We start from the raw sequence: 17,633 nt of genomic DNA, 5'->3' as shown, positions 1-17,633 counted from the left end.
GCTCTTAATTAGTTGGAATCATTAGACGTAAATCATTTAGACGACCATTTACCTTTCTGTCCTCCCCTTCCGTTTTCTGTATTCATGATTTTCTTCCTCTTGCTCCTCTTATCTTCCTATCCTTCTCATTCTCCTCGTTCTCTCTGCCCTCTTTTTCTGTTCCCTTCACCACTTTACTTCTTTTTATCCCTTTTATTATTTTTTCTTCTCGTCTTCCTATTATTTTCTTCTTCTTTCATTTAATTTTAATTCGTTTTACTTTTCATCTCTTCTCTCCTTTACCCAAAATCCTTCTCTTATTTTTTTTTTCATACTCCTCCTCTTCTCCTCTTCCTACTGTTTCCTTCTGATCTATCCATTATTATTACTCTTCTATTCTCCTGTTCTGCATCAAGTTCTTCTTGTTCTCCCTCTTCTACTTCTTCTTCCTCTCACCTTAATTAAACTGCCTGAATTAACGACCAATGAGAGAGCCCCATTTATCTACTGAATTTTGATTTGTTCATATTTTCATGTCTAATGGCAGAGAGAGAGAGAGAGAGAGAGAGAGAGAGAGAGAGAGAGAGAGAGAGAGAGAGAGAGAGAGAGAGAGAGAGAGAGAGAGAGAGAGAGAATTTAATCATCTTATCAGCAAAGAAGCAAAGAAACGAGATCTTGAAGGTCAGAAGAAGGAAAATTTTGACCTTTTTTTGACCTTTGACCGTCTTCACCCTTCCTTTCCTCTCCTTATGTACCCTTTAACCCTTCTCCTCCTCCTCCTCCTCCTCCTCCTTCTCCTTCTCCTCCTCCTCCTCCTCCTCCTCCTCCTCCTCCTCCTTCTCCTCCTCCTCAACCTCCTCCTCCTCTTCCTTCTCTTCGCTGACCTGTCACTCCAAAAACATCACTTGAAACTGGAAAATATTTGGATGGAGTGGAAGAAAGAGAGAGAAGAAGAAGAAGAAGAGGTATGGGAGAAGTGGAGAGAAGGGGAATGGAAGAGTTGACGGGGGAAGAAACGGAGAGGAGGAGGAGGAGGAAGGGAGGAGGAGGAAAGAATGTGAGAAAGAAGAGAAAGAGGGAGAGGGTTAGTGGAGCTGATGAAATAAGGAATAGAAAGAAGAAAGGAGAAACGAATGAGGAGTAAGAGGAGGAAGACGAAGGGAGAACGATAGGAAGAAGGAGAAGAGATATGGAAGGAAAGAGAGACTAATTAATCTCAGGAAATAAAAGCAGATAAGACTGATTTACTGTTGTTATATATTTTAGATGTAGTTTTCGTATACTCTCTCTCTCTCTCTCTCTCTCTCTCTCTCTCTCTCTCTCTCTCTCTCTCTCTCTCTCTCTCTCTCTCTCTCTTCTCCTTTGTTTTCTTTTTAATTCTATCGTCTTTTTACTTTTCTTTCTTCGCTCTAGATTTGTATATAGCCCCAGTCATAATTCTCTCTCTCTCTCTCTCTCTCTCTCTCTCTCTCTCTCTCTCTCTCTCTCTCTCTCTCTCTCTCTCTCTCTCTCTCTCTCTCTCTCTCTCTCTCAATAATTTGTGATCGCTCGGCCTCGCTATTACTGCTGTGAGCGACGAAATAATTGGTGCCTGTTTTTAATACTCCGGAAATCTGGTGAAATCTGAGTTAGTCTTTTAAAGGGACGAGTTTCCAGAGGGTGAAGTCACTGCGGGTTTTTTTCTTTCCCTTTTCGTTGTGAGCGGTTTTCATTTTCTTATGTAGTTGTTGTTGTGTGATTTGCTTTCTTTTTTTCTTTTTTTATTTAATTTATTTGTTTATTTATTCATTTGTTTGTGTTTCATGTGCTGTGTGAGTGAGAGGCTTGTGTATGTGTGTGTCTGTGTGTATGTGTGTGTGTGTGTGTGTGTGTTGTTTGTGTGGTGGTGGTTGTGGTGGTGGCTCTTATTATTGTTGTAGTTGCTGTCGTTGTTGCTGTTGTTGTTTTCTTTTTTTTTCTTCATCCCTTATTTAATCCTCTTCCTCCTCCTCCTCCTCCTCCTCCTCCTCCTCCTCCTCCTCGTCTTCCTGCTTCTCTTTATATAATAGGCGCTAATTAAACAGATGTGGCTTCCCTTTCACACACACACACACACACACACACACACACACACACACACACACACATACACAGACTGACAGCCATTACTCATCTCCCACACTCTCATTGTCTTCGCCTGGGTAACGCTTCCCCAAAGAAAACGGAGAGAAAACGGAGAGAAAACGAGTCAGCATCCATCTATTATTACTTTTGTCTTTCGTGTTTTAACCTCAGGCTGTGTTGTTAAGGCTTCAGGTATTCTCCACGGATCAATAGGAGTAAATTCTGCCTTGAATGCGCTTAGGGACCGAAACGAATCAGCTAGAGTGGGTTTTGATCTCCTAAATTCACCATAGGGACACGAGCCGATCCTCTAACGAAGTCTTTATGGCGTCTATACTCATCCTCTCTCCCTCCTTCCCTCGTCTCTCTCTTGCGGAAGTTTATTTCTTTTTTCACTCTGTATATTTTCGTCCCCCGTCGTTATTGTGTTGGGTTTTATTCGAGTTTCGGATGCGTTATTCCGGATCGTGTGAGGTGACGTGAAAGATTAGATTCGGAAAGTTTTCGGGAAGAGGTGGCTTAGGAGGCAGCGTGGCTTATCGAGTGGTCTTTGTTCCTGCGGTAAACTCGACACTATCTCTCGCAACATCCGCGCCACGTCTTGCTCAGCGTTTCTAGACAGTTTGGCCTCGTAAGGAGTAATTTCAGAAGCCACGGAGATGATCAGCCGGATTCTCAATGGTGTTTTCTCCTGCTGATGATGCTGATTTCTTTCTCGTTAGAATCATGCAAAAATCCTTGAAAACTCTAATAACTTACAATACGCCCAGTTAAAAGTTTAGTTGTGTTGCCGATACGTCTGAGAATACCAAGGTTTTTCTGAAAGGGATAAAGGAAATGGTGTTTAGAAAGTGGCATTAGTACGGGAGTGACTGTATGGAGGGATGCGAGTCAGGGTCACCAAGAAACATGAGTCATGGTATTTGCAAACAATATCCTCAAACATTTCAGCGCCTCACCTTGACTACTCTTAACAGACGATAGAGGGAATAAATACTAGCTTTCAAGGGACATTTTCTTGATTACATTTGATAGTTTCAAGGGCTTTTTCATAGTTCCAGTGATAGTTTAACACTGATCCCGCATCACTAACAGGAAAGCACCCATGAGAACCCGTCGAACCCATCAGGTCATCTTTGCGGTCAGTGGGGACACTCCTTATGAGCGAACAAAGCGTTAAAAATACCATCCTGTGTTTGGCGCGACGCGGAGAGGAAGCGCTTACGGGTGACAATGTTGGTAGCCCTGATGGCAGTCCCCTCCATCACTGTATTATCGATGAAAAATGAAGTGCGGCCCTTCCTTTTGTCTTAGCTCGGGTGCACCTATCAGTTTTATGGGGATGCGCTTTTACTCGCACCCCTCTATAGATGCAGCTCCCTCAACCTCCCCCACCCACCCAAGGCAGCGATAGGAGAAGCTTTTAACCTCTTACGACCTCCACAAAATCGGAGTGCTCCACAGCTGCATTTTGGTTCCTTTCCCGCGCCGCCCAGGGTGATGGAACGCACGTGTCGCCGCTTCGGATAAAGTTTGTCTCACTTTACGGGGTTTTTACAAGTTTTCTTTCATAAGAGTAGGGTCAAGGCGCCTCTTAGCTAAACCGGACAGCTACTTGGAGTCTCTTGCTGTGATTATGTTTTTGTGAATGGCGTGTTGCGTTTTTTTTTTCTCTCTCTCTCTCTCTCTCTTTCAATTTTTGCATCCTTAGTCGGATGTGTGACGGTGATTAAACAGGATTAAATAAATAGACCGAGTGACTATTTTTTTTTTTTTTTCGAAGATAGGAAAAAATGTATAAAAAAAGGAAAAAGACTAAATTTTTCTTTTTTTAAGTTATAGAGTAAGTACAAAAAAGGAGAGAAAAGACTAATTAAAGAAAGATATACCAAAAAAAAGGAAAGACAGACTGAGTAACTAATACATTTTGTAGTTAAAGAAATATAAAAAAAAAGAAAGAAAGAAAGATGTACAACTAAGGAAAGATAGACTGAGTAACTGATATATATTTGTAGATAAGTAAAAAAAATACAAAAACATACAAAAAAAAATACAAAGACAGACTGAGTAACTAATATACTTTTATAGTTATGGATTAAACAAAAAAAAAGAAAGAAAAAAGAAAGAAAGATAAAAAAAAAACAGATTGAATAACTGACATTTCTTTTTTTAATTAAGGGCAAAAAGTACGAAGTAAAAGAGAGGGGACGAGACGAGTAACTGAAAAAAAAAAAAAAATACGACTACGAGGGAACGGGCGCGTCAATGTGATGAAGCCCCATCGAGTTGCTGCAGGAAATGTGGCAGCAAAGGACTAGATTTTGACGCAACCTCCAAAAATCGAGGGGTAAATAAATAAAAATGCAGAAAAAAGATAAAGTAAAAAAAAAGGATAAATGTTTCAGTTTTCCATAGAGACGAAAATGATGCAGATAGATTTATTCTCTCTCTCTCTCTCTCTCTCTCTCTCTCTCTCTCTCTCTCTCTCTCTCTCTCTCTCTCTCTCTCTCTCTTGTGAAGACCAATTTTTGCAACAGCGGATATGGAACAAAAAAAAAAAGGAAAAAAAGGGAAAAGGAAAAAAAAAGGAAAAAGTGGAGTGTACGATTTAATGGAGAGGGAAATATACTGTGAGTTTCGTGCCGCGTCTATTTTTTTTCCTAATGCTCTCTCTCTCTCTCTCTCTCTCTCTCTCTCTCTCTCTCTCTCTCTCTCTCTCTCTCTCTCTCTCTCTCTCTCTCTCTCTCATCATTGTGAAAGTTGAATTACTGAACGGCTATAACAGAGAGAGAGAGAGAGAGAGAGAGAGAGAGAGAGAGAGAGAGGGAAAGTACACAGGTAGGGAAAACAATTAATGTGATTACAGGTATTTTAATTAGAGATTTTCAAGGATTCCCTCCACTTTAAATACTTTTCTGCGGAGGTTATTTTCATTCTACTTTTTTTTCCCCCTCGGTTACTTTTCACTCACATTCTTTTAGTATATGAATTCCCATTTTTCTCTCCTTAATTAATTACAGTACACAAATTTTTTTCTCCTTTTTTTCTTTTCTTTTATTTTATTCTTTGTTTGTTTCCATAATTCCTCTCTATCTTTTCATCTTTCCTTCTGATTTCCCTCTTTTCTAACTCTTATTCTTCTTTCCCTCTTTTACTTTCTTTACACACGTCTTCCTTTTTCCTCCTCTCCCTTTCTCTCCCTCTCCCTTTCTCTCACTTACCTTTTCTCTCCCTCCCTCCCTTTTCTTTTCATTCACTCAATTCTCTTTCTTCATCCCCAATCTGTTCCCCATTTATCACACTACCATTTCTCTCTTCCTTTCTTCCCCTCTCCCATTCTCTCTCTCTCCCTCTCCCTCCCTCTCAATCTCTCCCTTCCATTCTCTCTCCCTTCACTCCTACGGCTCCCCTCGTTAGACCAGGTAACATGTACAGACTAATTGGGCAACAAGGCAGGTATTCCTGTTCTCCTAAACTACCTGGTAGACTCAGGTGTTCTTCCTTCCCTTCCTCCCTCTCTCACTCTCTCTTTCTCTCTCTTCCCCATCTCCGCTGTTCTTCTTCTCTCTCCCTTTTTGTTTCCCTCCCTCTTGCAGTTCTTCCTTGTTGTGAATTTGTTATTGTTGTTGTTGTAGGTTGAATATAGATAGACAGATAGATAGATAGATAGATAGATAAGTAGATAGATATGTAAGTAGGTACGTAAGTAAGATGATTAACTAATAGATAATGAAAAGAGAGGAAAGGAAGATGATCAGAAAGAAAAATAGAAAGGAAACAATGGATATATCAATGAGAGAGAGAGAGAGAGAGAGAGAGAGAGAGAGAGAGAGAGAGAGAGAGAGAGAGAGAGAGAGACGTGAATGATTATTGTAAAAGAAAGGCAACAAAAACACAAAGTAAAGAGAAAAACAAGGCCAGACAGACAGACAGACAGACAGACGTACATTTGAGGAAACATCGCGTTAATTCCACAAAAGTTTGGTCAGAAATCCTTTTAGCTTCGCCTTGATCTCTTTTTGTATTTTTGCCCAAGAAATATGATGTTTTTGTACTTATGTCGGCTGTTGTTTTGCTCTCTCTCTCTCTCTCTCTCTCTCTCTCTCTCTCTCTCTCTCTCTCTCTCTCTCTCTCTCTCTCTCTCTCTCTCTCTCTCTCTCGCGTGAAATATGCACAAAAAAGGAGAAATTGAGAGAATATTCCACCAAGCAGCGATTAAGTGAGAAAGGAGACAGAGGAGACATGGAGGGAAAGAGGAAGGGAAAGAAGATAGAGAAGAAGAGGAGGTACAGAGAGGAGGGAAACAATAGATAGAGAAGCTGGGAGGTAGAAGCGTATTAAAGGGAAAAGAATATAAAAGGTGACTAAGGGAAAAAGGAGGAAAGGAGGAGGAAAAGTGCTGGGAGAGACGAGGTGCTGACGGCGGAGAGGCGACGAAGAGAGAGAGGAGAGAATGAAGCTATAGTGACGGAGGGTGCAGACGAGACAGGGGTCGCGGCTGGCTGCTGGAGGTCGCTGCATATTTTATCCTAGTCACCCTTTGAAGGTCACGAAGGAAAATGGGTTGACGTAAACAAACCATGAGTTAAACCAGCCGAGAATGAACTCCAGGGAATAATTCTTAATACCGTAAACCCACTGAACTGTGCGATTGTTCCTGGTGAACTTGACAAAAAAATTAAGTTACCGGGAATATGAAATCTGGAATAGAGGAGGGACATCTTGCCGCGACGGGGAAAGGGAAAAAGAAAGCTTCAGTTGGGCGTCAAATCGACAAGAGAGGAAGGAGAGGTATTCCTGAGAGGCTAAAGGAGAGACGAGCAGATCTGAAAGTCGAAATGTTAAAGGTTACGTTGACTGCAGCAGGAGGAAGAGCAGGAGGAGGAGGAGAAGGGGGAGGCTAGTGAGGTGAAGGATGTGGAGGAAGAGGAAAAGGAGATGGGTAGGAAGGGAAAAAGACGGGGAAAAAGATGAGAGGTGGTGGAGTGGCTGGCGTGTGGAAGTGAGGAAAAAAATGGAGGAAAGGGAAGGAGGAAAAAGTTTAAGAATAAGAAGTGGAAAAGATGGAAACGAGAATAAGAGAGAGAGAGAGAGAGAGAGAGAGAGAGAGAGAGAGAGAGAGAGAGAGAGAGAGAGAGAGAGAGAGAGGGTGCTGGGTACATTATATCACCGCCGGCTATTGTCAAAGGAGACCAGCAAGGATGAGTTTATCACAGCAAATTATCCAGTCACCCCCACCTCGCTGACATCCTTTGTGAGTTTGCCCGCTTTTGCACGTCCTTTACATCACTCTTCATTCCCAACCAGCCCCGCCACCGCTGCCCTCCACTCATCCACGAGGCATCCACTTTCTTTCTTTCATCCAGACTGCAGAGCTTATCCAAATGTCACGCTTCATTCTTCATCTTATCTCTGTTCATTTATTTATCTTATCTCTTCACTTATTTATTGGTCAGTTTTATTCAGCCCTTTTCATCCATTATCAGTTCTTCTCGTACAGTCTTTGTCTTCTTTCAGATTCCATCTATCTCTTATTCAAATGCTTTTATCTTCATTATTCTATTATCAGTCTCTATTTAGTTTCATCCTGCCGTTATCCAAACTCTTATAATCCTTTTTTTTGTCTCGTCTCTTATCCAAACTTTATTCAACTTTATCCATCTGTTATCCAAAGTCCCATGCATTATTTTTCATCCCTTATCTAATATTTATTCAGATTTATCCAGCTTTTATCCAAGTCTAATGTATATTTATCTATCATGATAGCCTACCTATTTACCTCCACCAACCACCCTCATCTAAAAGTAAATCCAGTCTTCTTTTAAACCTCCCTAATGACTCAGCGCTGACAACCTGATTGCCTATCCATTCCTTATCGCGCCCTCTATCCACCCTTACCCAGCGTGGCCTAATCCACTTTCCCAGACAAGCTTTTACCCACCGCAATCCATAAGTCTTCCACTCGCTGCCCTATCCATCTTTCTCTTACATTAGTTCAATATTTTTGTCTCGCACCCTCCTCCTCCTGCTCCTCCTCCTCTTCCATAGTTCCTCTCCCTCGTCCCTTCATCGTCCACAGGTCTCCAAAAGCCCCCTAAGAACTCTCAACTCCCTCACGTCCTCTCTCCCTCGTGACCAGCTTTCCGTCAGAGAGAGAGAGAGAGAGAGAGAGAGAGAGAGAGAGAAGCCACAGTTTTCCATGTCAGTGTCCTGTTCCACGTCTCTCTCTCTCTCTCTCTCTCTCTCTCTCTCTCTCTCTCTCTCTCTCTCTCTCTCTCTCTCTCTCTCTCTCTCTCTCTCTCTCGTAACAAATACTGTGAGTGGTTACTTTCCTATAGAATCCACTCCTCCTCCTCCTCCTCCTCCTCCTCTTCTTCCTCCTTCATTCCTCCTAAGAGTTCTTCACCTCCATCGAAATTAACGAACCACTGCACTCCCAACCTTCCTCTCACTCAAGGTGGAGAGAGAGAGAGAGAGGGGGGGAGAGGGGTAACTAAACAGGACACTGGAATAAGCAAGGTTTTTATTTTTTATATGGTGAGATATGAATTAAATAGAAAGATTAGTGAGTGAGTGAGTGAGTGAGTGAGTAATGGCAGTGTTTAGTGAATGAGTGACTGAGTGGATGAATGAACGAGGACAATGTGAGTGGATGAGCTGAGGTGGGTGGGTAGGTGAGTTCAGTGTGTTTAGTGGGTGAGTGGGTGGGTAGAGGTGGGTGGGTAAATAGTTGGTGGGTCACAGATGGGTGGGTCAGGTAGGTGGGTTCTGTCTCCTGTGGTTACCAGGTAGAGCCTTGTACCTGGGGGGTCCTGGAGGCGATGATTGGGAGAGAGAGAGAGAGAGAGAGAGAGAGAGAGAGAGAGAGAGAGAGAGAGAGAGAGAGAGAGAGAGAGAGAGAGGTCGACAAAAGGATATTTTTTTTCTCTACATTCACGTCCTTCAATATTCAGACACCCAATTCTCTCTCTCTCTCTCTCTCTCTCTCTCTCTCTCTCTCTCTCTCTCTCTCTCTCTCTCTCTCTCTCTCTCTCTCTCTCTCTCATATCACAATTCCTCTCCATCATTCCTCTTCGCTTTTCCCTCCAAAATATACAGGAAGGAATCTTTATTTGGAGAGAAGGACGAAGGGAGGGAGGGAGGAAGATAGGGAAGGAAGGAAGGAAGAAGGGAGGAAAGGAAGAGAAAACGGTACAAGCTAATCTACTCATTCCTTTGCCTTTTCCTCCCTCTTTCATTCCCTCTCTCCCTTCCTTTTCCCTTTCGTTATCCGTTGAATTACAATATAGCTTATTCTGGTATGTGTGTATATGTATTTTGTTTATTTTGTATTATTTTGTTTATTTAGTGTATGTCTTGTGTATTTGTGGTGAGTGTTGTTGTTTATGTGTTGTTTGGGTGCGTTGGGATGTAATGTTTTCCTTTTTGTTTCCTTTTTTTTTGTGTGTGTGGTGAAGTAAAAAATCTGAGGTAAGGGGAAAGAAGTATAAAGGTGTTTTCTTCTTCGTCTGTCCATATTTACTTGTTTTATTGCTTTCCCGTGTTCCGTCTGTTGCTCTTCCCTGTTTTGTTCATTCTGGTGTTTATTTTATTTTTTTTTGACATTCACGCTTGGCTGGCTTGAATTTTATATGTATGTATGCATGTATCTATCTGTCTATCTATCTGTGTTTTATTTATTTTTTCTATTAGATTACGTTATGTTAGATAGTCAAGTTAGGTTAGTTTATATGTGTATGTATGTATGTATGTATGTATGTATGTATATGAAAATTCTTGTCAATTCCACGTTCTTTCGATTTACAAACATTACCCACAACTCCCCACCAAAACCTGCCATTAAAGGCTTGAAAATCCTTCACCCTACCTAACATCCTACAGTCAGAATCCTTTAACTCCTTCCTTACATCTCCAGAAGCCATTAACCATCCTCCCCTGCCCCGGAAAATCCCCAGAAACTCCCCTGCTCATGGTATTTAAGTCCTCACACCTCTACCCATTTACATCCCCCCCAAAAATCTTTTAATTCTATCTTACTCCCTCTGTAGAATCCTTTTACTCCTTTCTTAAATCCTCAGGACCCTTTTAGCTTTCCCCCATGCCCCGGAAAGATCCCCAGCAACTCCCCAGCTTACGGTACCCACACCTCCCCACCTTTGCTTTCTCACTCTCCTGAAGAAATCCTTTATTTTTTTCTTATTCTCTCTGAACACTTTCCTAACTCCATCTTGTTACTTAGAGGACATCTTAAAACCCTTTAGAATCAGGTCTTCTTAATTTGTTCCGCCTTTTCTTGTTTTTTTCCATGTGTTTCCTCTTATTGAGTGACCAGTAGTGCTATTTTTCATGTCTCGTTTCCTTCCTCTGCCTCCTTTGTCTGTTTTCCTCGTTTCCTTTAGAATCATGTCTTAATTTCCTTGTCCCAGTTATGTTTTCCTTGTTTTTTCCTCTTATTGTGTGGCCAGTGTGCTGTTTCCTGTCCTGCTTCTTTCACCTGCATATTTTGTCCTTCACCTCTCCTGTTTCCTTCCTCTGCGTCCTTCGTGCTACCTTTCCCTCCTCTCCTACACCAGCAGAAGGCGCCGAAGGAGTCTCGATGGCGTCTGTAGGATCCTCTTAATACGGTAGTGTGATGTGAGGCTCAAGGCTTCTCCTCCTCCTCCTCCTCCTCCTCCTCCTCCTCCTCTTGTCCTCACTGTCTCTCCTTGCCAGGCCTAATCTACCTCTCCCTCCCCCTCTCTCAGCCCCTCCCTCACCCTTTCCTTTGCCTCTCATTGTCTCCTTTCCTTAGCCTCCCTCTCTTTCTCTCTCTCTCTCTCTCTCTCTCTCTCTCTCTCTCTCTCTCTCTCTCTCTCTCTCTCTCTCTCTCTCACCACAACCCTAAATCTTCCTATCCTCCGCTTCTTTTCGTGTCCTTCCAGCTTGTTTGGTTCCTGCTGCCCACACACGGCCTTCCTCCTCCTCCTCCTCCTCCTCCTCCTCCTCCTCCTCCTCCTCCTCCTCCTCCTCCCTCCTCCTCCTCCTCCTCCTCCTCCTTCTCCTCGTTACTCTTCTTCATCCATCTTCCCTGCTGCTGCTCCTGCTCAATTTAGGTTCTTAAAATTCTTGTGCTATTTCCCTTCACTCCCACTCGTCTCTCTCTCTCTCTCTCTCTCTCTCTCTCTCTCTCTCTCTCTCTCTCTCTCTCTCTCTCTCTCTATGTAAGCACTCTCCCGCCTTCAAAAATAGCCCAAAATAGCCCAAAATAGCCGCACGCACTAGTAGCCCAACAGACTTGAAGGTTGCATAGCCCAATAGCCCAAAAGTTGTCAGGATGGAAACACGGGGTAGCTCAGTCTTGGGCCATTGCGTGCTTCCTCAGGTGAAGCGAGACAGGCAGGCAATCAGTCAAAGAGAAGGTGTGATACGGAGGAGGAGGAAGAGGAGGAGGAGGAGGAGGAGGAGGAAGAAGAAGAGGAGGTGTTAGGATTACATCGTTTAATCCCAAGACCAGAAGTTTTATGGTTTTCATTTTTAGTTCAACATTTTCTTTCTTTTTTTTTTCATTTTTTCTTTATTTTAAGGTTTCGTGCTTCATTTCCGCGTTTCGTTTCCGTGTCTCGACTTTAGAATGAAGGAGAAAAAAGGAAGGAGGAAGAAGAAAAGTAAAGAGGAGATGAGTGAAGGAAGAACGAGGAAAAAGAGGGAAGGAGGAAAGAAAAGAAGAGAAGATACAATAAATTTTCTAGTTTAAAGAGAAACGAAGAGGAAGAGAAGGAAGAGAGAGAGAGAGAGAGAGAGAGAGAGAGAGAGAGAGAGAGAGAGAGAGAGAGAGAGAGAGAGAGAGAGAGTGGCAGGTAAAATCAGGAAGGGAGGGAAGGGAGGAGAGGAAGGAAGGGCCGGAATGAAGGATAAGGAAAGGACATACGACCTTGAAAAAAAAAAGAAAGGTGACTCATCCGGTGACAAACTAGAGTGACACGCCCCATAAATTGGTCATTAGTCTTTCCCCTTTACGACCCCCATTACTTCCTGCAGGAGGAGGAGGAGGAGGAGGAGGAGGAGGAGGAGGAGGAGGAGGAGGAGAGGGGGAGGAAGAGAAAGCATACAAATAGGAAAAAAAGGGGAAAAAAGTAAGGGGGAATGGAAAAAAATGTCAGAGGGAAGAAGGGACAGACAAATGATAAAGTAAAATATAAGAGAAAAAAATCAAAATGAAGAAAGTGAAAAGAGGGATAGACGCAGGAAAATTTGGGACAAGGAGGAAGGAGAAAAGAAAGTAGTATATTTTCTTTGTTCTTTAACTGGGAGGAGAGAACGGGAAGGGAGATAGGAATAGGGAAGGGAAGAGAGTAGAGGAAAGAAGGAAGAAGAGGAAGAAGGAGGAAGAGGAGGAGGAAGAAGGCTTAAGGAAGGCAAGAGGGATTACGAGAGGAATGCACAAAAATAATAAAAGAGAGAAAAGAGGAGGCCAATGAGAAGAAAGAAGGGAAAGAAGGGAGGATTATACTAAAAATAGAAAGGAACGCCTAAAATATGAGAAGATACCTCGTAAAATTCAGAGAGAGAGAGAGAGAGAGAGAGAGAGAGAGAGAGAGAGAGATTGCATGTACCTACGCCCATGTATAATGAAAGCAGAAGAAAAAAAGAAAAAAAAAACTAGGAAACTAAAGAGAAACTGAAAAAAAAACGAGAGAAGAGAGAGAGGGAGGGGAGAAAAAGGGGGAGAATAAAGAGAATGAGAGAATAATCCCCCTCTACCCTTTCAAGATATCTTAGTGACTTAAACCTTTCTCAAATAACAGCTAAAACTACCCATTACCTTGATGAGGCTTCCCTTCCTCCCTCACCAGGTGCTCCACGCCTCACCTGCCCGAAAAGGAGAGAGGAAGAGTGTGTCGCATTGTTTGCATTTTGGTCTTACGTTTCTGCAGACTCAATGCACTTTGTCACCCTTGCTCTCCCTAACCCTGTAGATCCGTTTTGGGTTTTTCATTGGGTTGCTTTGGTGTGTTTTCTTAGTATAGCGGTGTTTTAGTTAAGTTGGATTTGGCTTCGTATTTCTTCTCTAGGGTTTGGTATCTTTAGCGTGTGTGTGTGTGTGTGTGTTAGATTTATGTTAGCTTGCATCGGTCTCGTGTGTTTTCTTGTACAGTGGTGTTTCGGTGTATAGTTAGTTGGATTTGTCTTTGTGTTGTCTCCTCTTGGGTTTGATATCTTTAGTGTGTGTGTGTGTCTGTGTGTGTGTGTGTGTGTTTATCTATTTTTTGTTGTCCTTGTTCAGTGCCCTTCTTACATTAAAACCAAACTAAAGTAGGAACATCGAGTTGACTGTAAACGTTATTACTTTTCTTCAACGTTTTCTTCCCTATCTATTAAAAACTTCAAAGAGTTTCGTGTTTTCTGCAAGCTCAAGTCCTCTGATCTGCGGATAATGCACTCGCCACTTCACTAAAACACGCCTAAACGAATTTACAGAAGAGAAAGACTAAAGGCACTGAAATGTTTGAACCAAGCGATCACTTTTTGGCTTGTGTTCTTAAAAGCTTTGTTCCCTCATCAGGACTGTTTTCAAAGGCCGCAGAGGTAAGTCATGTCCTGAAGAGTGCTTTTCCGCATTGATGACGCAGAATCCTAACCAAACGATCTCTACGAATCATGAAAACACTTGAAAATCCCAATACTTTTCACCAGAGTTTGTTAAAAGTGGTGTAGATAAGACGACAGCTGTATCTTTCCAAATTATATTAAAAACTTGGGATAATATTAAAATAACATTAGCGTTTTCATCCGAGGATTAGGTTACTTTAGATTAGGCTTAGATTAATGCAGTTCTTTAATTTCACAGTTGATCCCTTCATTTTATAGATCACGATTTAAAAAACACATCATATTTTAACCACAAATAATCAGTCCTTAATAAGCTCAAGATATTTCCAGAATCCCAAAACATGTGCCATACCATTTAATTAAGCTTGAAAACACATGGTTAAAAAAGGCGAAGTTCCACTCATGTTTGGAAGCTCAACCCGCATTAGACAGCCCACGCCGGTGTGTATTCAGCTGGTGCGCGCAGACCCAAGACATTCCACGGTGCTGGGGGCGCTCACCTCTTGTTTTGCGGGCGTGTTTGTAGGAAATAGTTCTCGATTTCAGTGCGATAATGTTTTGGGCGTGCGTGTTCATGTCGCCGCGGCCTATTCTTGCCCCGAACCTTCTTATCACGAGCATTTTGTTGTCTTGATTATCGTCCAGTTCTTTCTCCGCCAGTGTGTGTTCAGTCCCCGTTAAATGTGATACGCCCACAATTCTCGGTTCATCTATTAAAAGATATGCCGATTATGAACCTGATTTTACCTGGCCAGGTGAGATGTACGGCGTCCTGGGCCGGTCTCTGCTGTTTTTCTTCCCTTTTTATTTTTTCTGGCTTGTTTATGGTACTAGTTTATGACGTCACGGTGTATTCCTCCGCCACGGTTCGACATTCGCTCGGTTACCTGTTGATGTTTTTTTTTTTTCTCTCTCTCTGACACACTCCCTTAGCCAAACGCAGCATGATCCAAGGGTCTTAACGTGCCTTTGTCCTCATGTCACGCTTGTCCTGTGAGGCGTTTGTGGAGCCTAACATCTGCCTATTAGCTTTTCCCGTGTGGATTATCCTGAGGGAGGCAAAAGGAAGCGGTGTGTTCAGGGAGACGAAAGCGAGGATATGAGAAGGCTGGAGGGAAAAGATGGCGGTACTAGTTGAAAAGAAGGGTACGCGAGGAAAGAAAAGTAAAGAAGGAAAGATAGGAAAAAAGAGGGTGCGAAGGAAAAATAAGTACGCAGAAGAGAAAATAAGTGAATATAGGATGGGATGGATGGAAAAGATAAGGGTACTGGAGAAAACAAGGATATAAAAGGGGTAGCAAAAAGTATTGAACAAAAAAAATCAGTATTGAGAGAAAAAAACAAAAACAAATAGGAATAGAAACGAAATAAAAATAATAGAACAATATAATCTAGGGGAGAATAAAAAACAAAACAAAAGGGAGAAAGGGAGAAAGGGAGAACAGCTTCATGACAAAAGGGACCCAGGATCATGCCTCATCAAACATCCGTCTTAACGAGGCAATATTCTGCTATTGTACTGTATAACTTATCATACTGCATTAAGGGAACAGAGAGTGAGTAACGCTTGAAGTGGCTCGTGGTAAGTGTGGGGATGAGTACAAGGCAGTGAGTAAGTGTGAGGCAGTAATAAGTGTGAGGCAGAATACTTAGAGGTAATAAGCGTGTAAGTAATAAGAGTTGTAAGTGTGATAGTAATAATCCTGTGTATGGTAACGTGTGGCGTGGTAGACGAGACAGGTGTGACAGACAGGTGTGTGATGGAGTGCCCCGCGGCAATAACAGGTGTGGTGACAGGTACCTATCTTTCCCAGGTCGTTGTCGTGACTGGAGCGGAGGTGGCGACGGACGACTCAACCACACCTGAAGACGACCCTGATGTGAGTATCCACGTTTGTTTGGCAGGTCGTTCTTACTCTTGTATCCTTTCTCTCCCTGACCCACAGAAACCTTTATACTGCAAAACATTCATATAATCTGGGAAGAGAGAAGAAATATAATGTTTAATGCAAGTCCTTCTTATTGCTGTCATAATCATCATTTTGTCGTAGCTTTTTCTTCCCTAACCAACGAAAATCTTTATATTGCAAAACGTTCATTAACTGGTAGAGGGAGAAAAGGAGTCTAAATGAACTGGAATTTTTAAAAGAATAGAAGCTGTCAGTCCCAGGCGGAGGGGCGGTGACTGCAAAGGACAGGGCTTAACGTAAATGTGAAGGGAATAATGTAAACTAAAGCAAACCTGACTTGATTTAACCATCTCTCCTCCCAGTAAACATAGCGTGGTCAAAATTAGAGATTATTAAGCTGCGTTAGAGTTAGTTTATAAAGCGATTTTTTACTATGAGATCATTTTCACGAGAGAGTCATAAATTCTTGAAAACTACATACTAGAGAGAGAGAGAGAGAGAGAGAGAGAGAGAGAGAGAGAGAGAGAGAGAGAGAGAGAGAGAGAGAAAAGGAGCCGTAGGACGAAGAAAATGTGTGAAAACCAACCGTTTCCTGAGTCGAGGTGCGAAGATTTCCATTCTGGTCTTGAGGACAGGAAAGCTCGGGACTGAAGGAGGAGTGGCGATGGTGGTGGTGGTGGTGGTAGTGAGCTCACTTGAAGGATGCACGCAATTAGCAACTAGAGGCCAAAACTCACGGTGGTGGCGACGGAAAGGCGAGACATGATTCAATAGAAAGAAAACTAGGAGATATAATGAAGCTTAGAACACGGAGAATAGAAGCAATGAGAAGTGACGATGAAACAGAGACGAAATTTGGGTGTTTGAATGAGAGGAAAGAGTCAGAATACCAGTAAACTGTGGCCTGTATTCTGAAACGCTTTGCTCTCTCACCACGACTGTTTTCAAAGGCCACAGAGATGATTAACTGGGTTTTCAAAAGTGTTTCTCCTGTTAATAATGTAGAAATATTGTTAATTTGTCACTAGAACGGTAAAAATACCCTTTAAAACCCGTGTCAATTCAAGTATAGCCTTTTGAATGTAGTGGAGATGCAGTGAAGAGCTTAAAAATATGTTTCTGTGTGTGGCCGCCATCTTTCTCGCCGCCACTGCTGCTGCCACGTCTGGAAGCAACAACAGCAGCAACACAACACCAGGCGAGACTTGGAACGAGGTTGAGAGGAAAGATAAATAGCGAACCCTTAAAATACACGTGTTTTGATAATGGTAGTGAGTGTGTGTGGCCCCCATCGCTCTGTCCGCTACTATTGCTATCTCCACAACACGACTAGAAAACCGTGCTGCTGTCCTGTCCCACCACCACCACCACCCCTACCACCGCCATCACCAGCACCACTATTACGATCCCATCCTCATGATTTACCTAATCGGTGCCATTAAGCCCACCATAGTCGGGCGGGTGGGTCAGTGGTCATTAGACATTAATTACCCTTGGATTGCCTGACATCAGCAAGTTAATTAGAAAGGTGGGCCATATTCTGATAGACGGGAGATAGGAGCTGCTTGGGATTGCCTTTCGTTTCACCCTCCATATTTTTTCCTCCATCCCTCCTTCCCTCCTTCCCTCCTCCGTGTCGGGAGTATCAGGTAAGGTAGCATTACACAGCCTTTATCTACCGACTAAATAAAGAGAAGGAGTTGTTTACACCGCACCATACCGCCGTGACGTCACATCCATCTGGCCAATCGCACGAGAGCACCAAGGTCGGCTGGCCCAATCACGTGGTCCCATTGGCGCACCCTTGGACCAATGGGAGAGTGTGGCAAGGGTGGAGTCCGGTATTATCGTGCTTTGCTATAAACACGATGACTTCTATGGCCATTTTGCGATAATTCTTAGGTGTTGGAGATGGAAAGTAATTTACATAGGAGGAGTCCGTCTGGGGAGCAGCTGGAGGAGGAGGAGTAGGAGGAGAAGGAGGGATAAGAAAGAAAGAAGAGAATGTAGGGGAAAAGTAACAGACTATTCTTCTTTACTTACTTCTTTGTT

The 17,633-nt window shown here is 42.7% G+C and overlaps 1 protein-coding gene across 14 annotated transcripts in view; it reads left to right on the top strand.

Annotated features, from left to right (window-relative positions):
• Positions 1–15,416: 15,416 nt before the first annotated feature.
• LOC135109812 (protein madd-4-like) overlaps positions 15,417–17,633 on the top strand; it is a 58,526-nt gene continuing 56,309 nt past the window's right edge. For all 14 annotated transcript variants that reach the window (XR_010272911.1, XR_010272910.1, XR_010272909.1 and 11 more), the window contains exon 1: positions 15,417–15,551. Coding sequence is in view for 11 of the 14 variants with exons in the window: in XM_064021526.1 (XP_063877596.1) it covers positions 15,432–15,551 (120 nt within the window). In the remaining 3 variants the exon portion in view is untranslated. The remainder of the gene's footprint in view (positions 15,552–17,633) is intronic.

This window comes from Scylla paramamosain, chromosome 19 (assembly GCF_035594125.1).
Source record: "Scylla paramamosain isolate STU-SP2022 chromosome 19, ASM3559412v1, whole genome shotgun sequence".
Taxonomy (NCBI): domain Eukaryota; kingdom Metazoa; phylum Arthropoda; class Malacostraca; order Decapoda; family Portunidae; genus Scylla; species Scylla paramamosain.
Note: the sequence above shows the minus strand (reverse complement) of the source record. Positions and strands in the feature narration are given on the sequence as shown.